At 53.9% G+C, this 12,495-nt stretch overlaps 1 protein-coding gene across 6 annotated transcripts in view; it reads right to left on the bottom strand.

The window, feature by feature from the left end:
* Window positions 1-12,495, bottom strand: part of ELL (elongation factor for RNA polymerase II) — an 87,541-nt gene extending 75,046 nt beyond the window's left edge. For all 6 annotated transcript variants that reach the window (XM_074026412.1, XM_045379238.3, XM_074026413.1 and 3 more), the window contains exon 1: window positions 12,347-12,495. In XM_074026412.1, coding sequence (XP_073882513.1) covers window positions 12,347-12,481 — 135 coding nt within the window. In that variant the 5' untranslated portion in view covers window positions 12,482-12,495. The remainder of the gene's footprint in view (window positions 1-12,346) is intronic.

Genomic DNA, 12,495 nt, shown 5'->3' on the forward strand with positions numbered 1-12,495 from the left:
GAAGCTATGTCAGGATTGACGCAGTTGCTGAGAAAAACTCCTGGAAAACCCAGGGACTCCCATGCAGGCTGAGAAACATTTTGAGTTTGCATGAGATCAAAATAGGAGTCACAGCTGAGTGTGGTGGCTCACCCCTATAGCACTTAGGGAGGCCAAGGCGTGAGGATCACTTGAGGCCAGGAGTTAGAGACTGCAGTGAGCTATGATCACACCACTACACTCCAGCCTGGGCAGCACAGCAAGACCCTCTCTCTAAAAAATTAAAATTAAAATAAAGTAAAATAAAATAAAATAAAAATAATAAAATACAATACAGGAGTCAGCAGCCAGGACGGTAGCCTGTCCCAGAGTGGATGCCCTCAAGTTCAAGGTTTGACATCATATGCACTAACTGTGTGACCTCAAGTTAGCCATTATCTTCTAGATGTCCTATTAGTGAAATAAAGGGGCCAGAACAAAAGGATCCTCCAAAGTCTCAATGGGCTCTGGCCAACAGCAAGGCTTCACAGGGCTGCTTGGCACTGCACAGGGGCCTGGGAGCCCAAGGCCTGAGCCTGGCCCCAGGACAGTGGTTCCAGTACACATCAAGTCTTCCTACCACACACCCAGCTGGACAGCCTACACACCCAGCTGGACAGCCTAGACAAGCGGCCAGCAAGCTTCTTTTGTGAAGGGCCAAAGAGTCGGTATTTCAGGCTTTGTGAGCTAGACAGTTGCAGCCTTGGCTGCCGTCACAGGGCAAGAGCAGCTATAAATTACAGGTAAGCAAGTGGGCAGCTGTGTCCCAATTAACACTTTCTTTACAAAAACAAGTGGCAGGCCAGAGCTGGCCCTTTGGCCACAGTTTACCAACACGCTATAGTCTCCAGGGTTGCTGCTGAAAAAGATCACACCACAGCCCACTTTGTCCGTGTCCTAACAAGGCAGCAAACCTTGTTGTGGGGATAGGCAACTATGGCAGTGACCCTAGGCAGACCTTATAGGCTTCAGTTTCCTTGAGGACACAAAAAGAGACCCTGTGAGACACCTCTACCACTAATTCCATGGGGAAATGGAGCAAACATGAGGTGGACACAGCCCAAATTCCCCTCAAGATCTCGGGAAAAATATTTCAGAGAAGCTGTGAGCAGGAGCATCCACCAGGGCCCTTCCCCACAGCAGCCAGGTTGGAGGTCCTGTGAACCAGGCACCCTGATGCAATTAAGCAGGCATCCTCATCATCACAGTGCCTCACTGAGACCCTAAGGTCACTCCTTCCAGGTGGGGGGCTACAAGATCCATAGCAGGAAGCTGAATGTCCCCCAAAAAATCACTGTTTTAGGAAAGGAAAAGGGAACTTACCAATCCAGCTTATCCTCCTCAGGCCTGTGGGAGGAGAAGAGGCCACTCCAAGCCCTTTGGGTTCCTGGTGGGGAGTCACCCTTCTGAAGGAAGGACAATGTGATGGGGTGGCTACCCCAACTCGTCCCCTTGGCCCACAGGCGCCCTTCAATCAGCCTACTCTGGATAGAGGGGCCCGATCTCAGGTCTCCAGGGTAAGCACAGATGGAGACACAGGTCAATGCTTTCCCCTCTCCCCTCTCCCCGTCTCTGATGGCTCACACCTGTAATCTCAGCACTTTGGGAGGCCAAGGCAGATGGATCACTTGAGGCCAGGAGTTTGAGGTCAGCCTGGCCAGCATGGTGAAACTCTGTCTCTACTAAAAATACAAAAAACTGGCCGGGCGCGGTGGCTCAAGCCTGTAATCCCAGCACTTTGGGAGGTCGAGACGGGCGGATCACAAGGTCAGGAGATCGAGACCATCCTGGCTAACACGGTGAAACCCCGTCTCTACTAAAAAATACAAAAACTAGCCGGGCGAGGTGGCGGGGGCGCGGTGGCTCAAGCCTGTAATCCCAGCACTTTGGGAGGTCGAGACGGGCGGATCACAAGGTCAGGAGATCGAGACCATCCTGGCTAACACGGTGAAACCCCGTCTCTACTAAAAAATACAAAAACTAGCCGGGCGAGGTGGCGGATGCCTGTAGTCCCAGCTACTCGGGAGGCTGAGGCAGGAGAATGGCGTGAACCCGGGAGGCGGAGCTTGCAGTGAGCTGAGATCCGGCCACTGCACTCCAGTCTGGGCCACACAGGGAGACTCTGTCTCAACAACAACAAAAAAAAAAAAAGAAAAAAAAAAAAAAAACTTCACAGGTTGCTTTTAAAACAGGAGTTCAGGCCAGGCCCGGTGGTTCACGCCTGTAATCCCAGCACTTTGGGAGGCCAAGGTAGGCGGATCACAAGGTCAGGAAATCGAGACCATCCTGGCTAACACGGTGAAACCCCGTTTCTACTAAAAACACAAAAATTTAGCCGGGCATGGTGGTGTGTGCCTGTAGTCCCAGCTACGCAAGAGGCTGAGGCAGGAGAATGGCGTGAACCCAGGAGGCGAAGGTTCCAGTGAGCCGAGATCGCACCACTGCACTCCAGCCTGGGTGACAGAGCAAGACTCCGTCTCAAAAACAAAACAAAACAAAACAAAACAAAACAAAAAAACAGTTCAGTGATTCCACAAACTTGACCAGAACTCGAAGCCCCATCCCTTCAGAGGGTTGCAGGAGTCACAAACACATCTGCTGGCCTGGATGCCTCAGCCAGGAGCTGTGTCTCCACTTGGCCAGGAGGGTCCAGCCCTGGAAGATATAATTAGCATCAGACTCCGGGGCCCACTGCCAGGTCAGAAGGAGGCGGGAGGTCTCCAGGACGCTTTTATCTGGGGGAATAGTCTCCCTGCGGATGGTTTTTTTGGATACCAGCTTTTTTCATTAAAAAGCAAAGTGACGGCCGGGCACGGTGGCTCGCGCTTGTAATCCCAGCACTTTGGGAGGCCAAGATCAGCAGATCGCCTGAGGCCAGATCGCCTGAGGCCTGAGACCAGCCTGACCACATGGAGAAACACTGTCTCTATTAAAAATACAAAACGATTAGCCAGGCGTGTTGGTGCATGGCATGCCTGTAATCCCAGCTACTCGGGAGGCTGAGGCGGGAGAATCGCTTAAACCTGGGAGGCGGAGTTTGCAGTGAGCCGAGATCGCGCCATTGCACTCCAGCCTGGGCAACAAGAGTGAAACTCTGTCTCAAAAAATAAAATAAAATAAAATAAAATTTTAAAAAGAAATAAAAAGCGAAGAGACAAAATAACCACGTCATGGCCATCTCTGTCATTCACTGCATCTGCAGGTCACAGGCCATTTGGATGCATTGTTCTGCGTGTCCCTTTGGACTCCGTGGCTGACTACATAGGTGAGACTGAAGACAACCCTGTTCATGAGATTCAGAGACCAAGGAGAAAGTGTGACAACTTAATTCATCAAGGCAGAAAGCACAACGGGAAGCAAGGCCCTAAAACAAAGGACACAGAAGAGGCCAACCCCAAAAGGTTCAGTATCAATCACAAGTCTGTCCCTGCCAGGTGCCTTAAACAAGGCTGATGCCCCCTAAGAAGCAGACCTCTGAAAACTAGGGTCTCTTCCCTGGGCAGCTGCTTCGAGCCCAGGGCTACGTGGAACACAGAAGCAATCTTGTCAGGCTGGCGGGTTCCTCCCTAAGGTCTCCCGGGCGGGATGTCACAATCCGGGTGTGATGTCAAAACTGCTTCAAAGGTGACGAACTCTGGCCTTGGCCGTGAGTCAACAGAGGGGTGGGTTTCCGAGTGAGCGCTGCCTGCTGTTTACACACAATCACAGCCACGGCAACCAGCTGGAAGCACAGTCAAGGGTCACAGTGCCGAGGGCAGAGCTCGGTCCCTCACACACACTCTTGCCTGCCTCCTGCAGAAACCACCAGCTTGGGCCCACAGACTCAATCTGGCTTGTCCTCTTCTAGCACCTTCTGGAAGAACCCACCTAGAACCACCAAATGCTCACCTTGAAATACAGCGGCAAACCATACCCCGGTGCACCAGTGGGCCACTCCTGATGCCCCCTGGCAGCCCACCTGCTCCACCCCAGTCCATCCAGCGGCCATAGCCCTTAGAGGTGGAAGAGCCCAGGCCATGACACCTGGATTCTGGGTTCTCAGCTACTTCTCAGCTGGGAGATTCCGCCTGGTGATTCAGCCTCTTCCCAAATCTCCACCCATATCCTCACCTGAGAAACAGGAATTGCTCCCACCACAGGGAAGACGGGTGATGAAATACAGTACCGTGGGTGGCACAGCCAGCACTGGTGGGGTGGGGCACCCTCCACAGGTGTAGGTGTCCATCACCTTTCCACTTTCTTGGGGGAAGGGGTACAGCACAGCCAGCAACTGGAGGAATCTCCTCAGTCACTCATGTCACCAAGCTTCGAGCCTCTTGGGGACGCGGAATGTTGTATTTAAGCGGGGCTCAGGACCCCAGCGTGACTCCCCTTCAGAGCTGTGTCCCCTTCAGCTCAAGCCCCCTGCAACCTCACATGAGAGCTTGGCGTGGGCACTCAAGAGACGGTATGGGCCAGTGAGGACAGCCGAGTGCCCTCAGACAGGTGATGCCACCCCTCAGAGCCACATCTGTCCCTGTCATGAAAGGGGACCATAAAACTTGCTCTCCCGGCAAGTAGTCAAGATGATGTGCACCCATGGGAAGGGACGGGGGTCTAGCCCAGGGCCAAGAGGGGCAGCACTAGCACTAGGTCTCTAAAAAAGGCCTTCTCTGAAAAGCAGGCAGGGCTGGCAAGAAACTGCCCTGCTCAGAACCAAGGGGGGTGCCCACCAGGAAGGGAAGACAAGTTGGGCCTCTGGGGCCCTGCTGTGGGAATGGATCACAGGCTAAAGTAAGGCTCCTCCTGCCACCAGTGCCGAGGATGACATCCATGCAGCCCACCCACTTAGCAGCAGACAATAGCCCCCAGCACAGCTCCAGGGCCACCCAGAAGCGCCCAGTACTGGTGACAGGCCTGAGGCCCAGCACCTCTCTACCTCCACTCCCTTCATACCCTTCCCTGGGAGAGCATGCCAGCCATGCCTGGGACCCTTCCCCCAGCAGACTGCAGCTCCGTGTCACCTGCTGGAAGCACCCACTGACTGCCCCACCTGTACCCCTCACCATCACTAACGTTGAACAACAGCGAGTTCCTCTTGCTAATTTCTGTGCCATCCTTCCTGTTCATGAATTCTCTGTCTCCTGCCACTAGAATGTCAGCTCATGACATGAAGGGCCCATCTCAATCACTAGTGGGTATCCGGACCCCGAGCCATGTGCACTGACCAGAGGCTCAATCATATTGGGTTAGATTAGTGATCGAGAGTCTCCCACCGGCGCTGTATGAACCTTCAGGCAGGGACCAGCCCCCCAGGAGCCAGCTCTGGGTATGTTCACTAAGGGCTCAGAGGACAAGAGGGGTCAGGTTATTCTCCTCCCAAAAGGAAGAGAATCTGGAACTCAGAAAGGGTCAGGCACCAGGATCCTCACAGCCCTGAGAGAAGGATCTGGAACTTGAGGGAGCAGGTCAAATACTGCTGACCCCAGTTCTGAAAAGGATTCGGAGATGGGAGGGTCAGGCACTCACCCATGGCCTCAGGAAGCAGGTAGAGCTGAGATTCAAATAGAGAGAGGCTCTAATCCCTAGGCCTTATGAAGCCCTTCCTGGGCCCTCAATTTTTTTTGAACAGGGTGCTCCTCTCCACCAAGGATCCAGAAGAGGTCATTCAGCAACAGAGCCCATGCAAACCCCTAATGATGAACTACAACCCAAGTGCCCCTGGGAGGGTTACTTCCTCAGAGTGACCAGAGGTTACTTCCCCACGCAGGTGAGTGACACTGTATTGGAAGGAAGGGGTGTGTCCATGCTTCCACTCTCCCCTCTCCCGGAAATCACTCATCAGAGCAAACCGGGAGATCCACAAGAACAGCCACCTCACAACCATGAATGTTTCATTTTGTTTTCTTTTTTCTTTTTTTTTTTTTGAGACAGAGTCTCGCTCTGTCGCCCAGGCTGGAGTGCAGTGGTGCGATCTCGGCTCACTGCAAGCTCCGCCTCCCAGGTTCCTGTCATTCTGCCTTAGCCTCCCCAGTAGCTGGGACTACAGGCACCCACCACCACACCTGGCTAATTTTTTTTTTTTTTTTTTTTTTTTTTTTTTTTTTTTGAGACGGAGTCTCGCTCTGTCGCCCAGGCTGGAGTGCAGTGGCCGGATCTCAGCTCACTGCAAGCTCCGCCTCCCGGGTTCACGCCATTCTCCTGCCTCAGCCTCCCAAGTAGCTGGGACTACAGGCGCCCACCACCTCGCCCGGCTAGTTTTTTGTATTTTTTTAGTAGAGACGGGGTTTCACCGTGTTAGCCAGGATGGTCTTGATCTCCCGAACTCGTGATCTGCCCGTCTCGGCCTTCCAAAGTGCTGGGATTACAGGCTTGAGCCACCGCGCCCGGCCACACCTGGCTAATTTTTTATATTTTTTTAGTACAGACAGGGCTTCACTGTGTTAGCCAGGATGGTCTCAATCTCCTGACCTCGTGATCCGCCTGCCTCGGCCTCCCAAAGTGCTGGGATTACAGGCGTGAGCCACCGTGCCTGGCCGTCATTTTGTTTTCTGACACAGAGTCTCCCTCTGTCACCCAGGCTGGAGTGCAGTGGTGCGATCTCGGTTCACTGCAACCTCCATCTCCCAGATTCTCCTGCCTCAGCCTCCCAAGTAGTTGGGATTACAGGCACGCATCACCATGCCTGGCTAATTTTTTTGTATTTTTAGTAGAGACAGGTTTTCACCACATTGGCCAGGCTGGTCTCAAACTCCTGACCTCAAGGGATCCTCCCGCCTCAGCCTCCCAAAGTGCTGGGATTAAAAGAGAAAGAAAAAAACTGGGCCAGGCACAATGGTTCATGCCTGTAGTCCCAGCACTCTGGGCAGCTGAGGTGGGAAGATCACTTAAGCCTGGGAGTTGGAGGCTGCAGTGAGCTATGATCACACCACTGTATTCCAGCCTAGGTGACAGAGTAAGACCCTGTCTCAAAAAAAAAAAAGAAGAAGAAAAGAAAAGAAAGAGAAAAACTAGACCAGACACGATGGCTCACTCCTGTAATGCCAGCACTTTGGGAGGCCAAGGCAGGAGGATCACCTGAGGTGAGGAGTTTAAGACCAGACTGACCAACAAGATAAAACCCTGTCTCCACTAAAAATACAAAATTTGCAGACCACGGTGGCGCATGCCTGTGAGCTCAGCTACTTGGGAGGTTGAGGTTGCAGTGAGCCGAGATAACGCCATTACACTCCAGCCTGGCAACAAGAGTGAAACTCTGTCTCAAAAAACAACAACAACAACAAAACTAGGCCAGGCACGATGGCTCACTCTTGTAATTCCAGCACTTTGGGAGGCTGAGGCAGGCAGGGAAATCACTTAAGCCCCGGAGTTTGAAACAAGCCTTGGCAACATAGTGAGACCCTGTTTCTACAAAAAAATTTAAAACTTAGCCGGGGCAGTGGTACACACCTGTGGCCCCCAGCTACTCAGAAGACTGAGGCGGGCTTGAGCCTGGAAGTTCGAGGCTGCAGTGAGCTATGATCACGTCACTGCACTCCAGCCTGGGCAACAGAGCAAAACCCCGCCTCTAAAAAAAAAAAAAGAAACAAAAAAAAAAGGGCCCAGCGTAGCGACTCGGGCCTATAATCCCAGCACTTTGGGAGGCTGAGGCAGGTGGATCACTTGAGGGGTCAGGAGTTTGAGACCATCCAGACCAACATGGTAAAACCCCACCTCTACTAAAAATACAAAAATTAGCCAGGCATGGTGGTGTGTGCCTGTAGTCCCAGCTACTTGGGAGGCTGAGGCAGGAGAATCACTTGAACCTAGGAGGTGGAGGTTGCAGTGAGCTGAGATTACACCACTGCAATCCAGCTTGGGCAACAGGGCAAGATCCTGTCTCAAAAAAAAAAAAAAGGAAAGAAAAACTGCACGAAGTCCAAGGTAGAATGAGAAGGCCAGCAGCTACGGGTATTGCTGCGCCTTTACCTTCCACCATGCTGCTCCAGCTGGCTACCAAGTCAACAGCAAAGCCCTCTGGGGGGAGAAAACAGGAGGGCTTCTACCTGGGCTGTTCCCAGAGCTAGGATTACCTGCTCCTAGGAGCCAAAGAGAAAGTTCCACAACAAGTTCCCTTCTAGCCCCTGCCACACCTGAATTTGTAAAAGCCTCTTCGTAATTAAAAACAAAAATTGGCCGGGCATAGTGACTCACGCCTGTAATCCCAGCACTTTGGGAGGCCGAGGAGGGCATATTACAAGGTCAGGAGATCAAGACCATCCTGGCTAACACGGTGAAACCCGCCTCTACGAAAAATACAAAAAATTAGTCGGGGCTGGTGGTATGTGCCTGTAGTCCCAGCTGCTGGGGAGGCTGAGGCAGGAGAATGGTGTGAACCCGGGAGGCGGAGCTTGCAGTGAGCTGAGATCTTGCCACTACACTCCAGCCTGGGCGACAGAGCAAGACTCCGTCTCAAAAAAAAAAAAAAAAAAAAACTAAAAATAAAAGCCCTCTCCAGAAGTTGCAATTGGCAAACTATGTAACCACAGCATGGGGAATAGAAAACTCTTGGCCGGGCGCGGTGGCTCACGCCTGTAATCCCAGCACTTTGGGAGGCCGAGGCAGGCGGATCACAAGGTCAGGAGATCGAGACCACGGTGAAACCCCGTCTCTACTAAAAATACAAAAAACTAGCCGGGCGAGGTTGTGGGCGCCTGTAGTCCCAGCTACTCGGGAGGCTGAGCCAGGAGAATGGCGGGAACCCGGGAGGCAGAGCTTGCAGTGAGCTGAGATCGCGCCACTGCACTCCAGCCTGGGCGACAGAGCGAGACTCCGTCTCAAAAAAAAAAAAAAAAAAAAAAAAAGAAAACTCTGGCTGCTGGTTGATAGAGCAGTCCACATGAGAGTTTGTCCATAACCAATACACTTCTCTGGTTACACAATCAAGTTCTTCAAGCTGCCTTCCTCAAGCTCACTACCCAAAACTACAGAGAGCATGGAGGTGCCCTGTCCTTAGAGAAGTCCATCCACCGTACTGCCCCATGGGCAAGATTAAATTCGAAAGTAAGCCGGGCACGGTGGCTCAAGCCTGTAATCCCAGCACTTTGGGAGGCTGAGACGGGCGGATCACAAGGTCAGGAGATCGAGACCATCCTGGCTAACTAAAAATACAAAAAACTAGCCGGGCGAGGTGGCGGGCGCCTGTGGTCCCAGCTACTCCGGAGGCTGAGGCAGGAGAATGGCATAAACCCGGGAGGCGGAGCTTGCAGTGAGCTGAGATCCGGCCACTGCACTCCAGCCTGGGCGACAGAGCCAGACTCAGTCTCAAAAAAAATAAAATAAAATAAAATAAATAAATAAATAAATAAATAAATAAATTCGAAAGTAGCCGAGCTGGCTGGGAGCAGTGGCTCACACCTGCAGTTCCAGCACTTTTAGAGGCCGAGAAGGGCGGATCACTGGACGTCAGGAGTTCAAGACCAGCCCGGCCAACCTGGCAAAACCCTGTCTCTACTACAAATACAAAAATTAGCCAGGCGTGGTGGCATGTGCCTGTAGTCCCAGCTACTCAGGAGGCTGAGGCAGGAGAATCGCTGGAACCCAGGAGGCAGAGGCTGCAGTGAGCCGAGATCGCGCCACTGCATTCCAGCCTGGGCAGCAGAATGAAACTCCATCTCAAAAAAAAAAAAAAAAAAGGCCGGGCGCGGTGGCTCACGCCTGTAATCCCAGCACTTTGGGAGGCCGAGGCGGGCGGATCACAAGGTCAGGAGAGCGAGACCACGGTGAAACCCCGTCTCTACTAAAAATACAAAAAATTAGCCGGGCGCGGTGGCGGGCGCCTGTAGTCCCAGCTACTCAGGAGGCTGAGGCAGGAGAATGGCGTAAACCCAGGAGGCGGAGCTTGCAGTGCACCGAGATCACGCCACTGCACTCCAGCCTGGGCGACAGAGTGAGACTCCGTCTCAAAAAAAAAAACAAAAAACAAACAAACAAAAAAAAAGGCCAGGCGCGGTGGCTCAACCCTGTAATCCCAGAACTTTGGGAGGCCGAGACGGGCGGATCACAAGGTCAGAAGATCGAGACCATCCTGGCTAACACGGTGAAACCCGTCTCTACTAAAAAATACAAAAAAAAAACTAGCCGGGCGAGGTGGCGGGCGCCTGTAGTCCCAGCTACTCGGGAGGCTGAGGCAGGTGAATGGCGTAAACCCAGGAGGCGGAGCTTGCAGTGAGCTGAGATCTGGCCATTGCACTCCAGCCTGGGCGACAGAGCAAGACTCCATCTCAAAAAAAAAAAAAAGACAGAAAGTGGCCAAGCCACTTAAATTACCAGACAGCTTTTTGAGAAAAACCCGAGTTTGAATCACCCCAAAATATAATCCAGCCAGCCAAGTTGCTCTGGATGGCTTGGAGAAGTTCTTCTAGGGAGCCCCTCCTGGCTGGTCAACACACTGCCCTACACAGCTGGGCTCCGAGAGTAACAGTCCACAGTAACCTTCACCCTAACATGAGGAAGATCCAGCTTAGAGAGGGGATGTAACCAATACCCTAAAGTAAAAATAGCTGTGTGACAGCATGAGGTGGACACACAGGCAGACCTTCTGTACTGAAGCAAGCAAGAGCAGCATCAGAGAGAAGGCGGAGCTCCTGGCTCCCAAAGCGCAGAAGACAGTGGTGACCAGGTACCAAGTCCATGGTAGTTACATGACTCATGATCTCTCCCCCAGCTGTTTCTAGGAAAGCCTGCCTTCCTGCAGGACAAGTCAGAATCGCTCAGGGAAAAAGACCCAGGGCCAGAATTCTACCAGGAAGAGAGGCTCTGGCTGGTCACAGGCCAGCAGCTGCTGTCGCTGCCACCATCTCCTCCTCACCTGCAGGGGCGCCTTAGCCTCATCTTGGGGAGTCTTTTTGACAAGGTGCGAACTTGCTCTTCCGAAAAAAATGAAATCTTCATTCTATGAAGGGGAAAACTGAGACACCAGGACAGGGAGGAAATTACCCAAAGACATGGGAAAGAAGCACGGAAGGGGTGGGCACCGGGAGAGCAGTGGAAACCAAACAGGGGAAGAAATTCTCGGCTTAGCTAATGGAGCTGAACAAGTTCGGGGCAGGAAGAAAGCCACATTCCTTCCTAGTTAGTCTCCCTCCTCACCCGCCCGCGGCACCCCCCCCCACCACCACCATCACCAGTATACACAAACACACACATGCAGGGAGCAGGGCTCTCTGAGTCTCAGACTAGACCCACCCCCACTCCCTTTAGGGCTATGAAGCCCCCAATTTCCAGAAAAGGAGTTACAAGGTTCCTAAACCACTTCCCCTCGGGACGTGACCACTGGTCATCTGCAACTTCTGACCCAGCACAGACGCGGGGGTGGGGGGCCCATGACACAAACAGAAATGAAAAAGGCAGGTTTCTGACCACGGCCCCAGATGCGCCCCAAAGTCAGGCCCAAGAGAACATACACGGCAGCCTCCCCTCCCCACCACCAGCCAGGTGGCAGAACCGAAACGCCTCAAACTTCCCCCAGATGGGCCCAAATCTGCCTCTGAGAAGTTCCAGAGTCAGCGGCCAGATGTGGTAGCCAGAGTTTCCTCCCGGGTGGCAGGGATACCCCTACATGTGCCCTGAGGAAAACATCACAGCCGCCCCCAACACTTCCACTCTCCAACGGTGTACGGAGAGACAGGGTGTAAGGGGCGTAAGGGGAGCAGAAAGCTGGGACAAGCTGTCAGTTTCTGCCCAAACTCCCCGTCCCAAGAACCAAAGTGGCCCAGCCTGAGGGGCTTCATCGGAACGCGTCAAAGCCGGCCCCCAGCTGCAAACAGCCTCCCACCCAGACAGAACAGGCCCCCACAAGTGCCCCGCTAACCACCCCCTGCCAGGCACACAAACGATCGTTGCTTCCCATGAGGACAGACACAGTCACCCCCACCAACGGCCCTACCCGGGCCCCAGATGGAAAAGCCCCCACCTTCCCCCTATCACGGTGCCGAGACCGTGCGGCCCACCGCCTCCTGGCCCCGCCGCCAGGTGCGCAAACTGGATCCTGCTCAGGTGCGGGGCAGGCCAGAAAGGCCCCGTACGCCGCCAGGTGCCTACACCGACGCCCTCCCGGCCCGGCGCGCGAGTCTGGGCTCCTCAGCAGCCCCGGGCCGCCCGCCTGTATTGCCTCCTAGTGCTGAGAAGGAACGCGGTTCTCAGCGCTCCAGGCCGGACGGGCGCCCACTCCGCGCCCTGCCGGCCCAGGGACCCGCGAGCAGCACCACAGACCCAGCGTCTCCGAGCCCGGACTCCTCAGTGAGGGGCGCGCGAGGCCGGCCCGCGCCCCGACGTTCCCCACTGGCGCGCCGGGCGCCATGCCACTCACCTGTCTGGCGCGGTAGCTCTCGAAGGCCCTCAGGGCACTGTCGGTGAGCTTCACGTGGAACACCGACACCTTGCTGCCGTCGCTAACCCGCCCGCACGACAGCCCGTAGCTCCTAGCCTCCTTCAGCGCCGCCATCTTGCGACCATCTC

This window comes from Macaca fascicularis, chromosome 19, assembly GCF_037993035.2.
Source record: "Macaca fascicularis isolate 582-1 chromosome 19, T2T-MFA8v1.1".
In the NCBI taxonomy this organism is placed as follows: domain Eukaryota; kingdom Metazoa; phylum Chordata; class Mammalia; order Primates; family Cercopithecidae; genus Macaca; species Macaca fascicularis.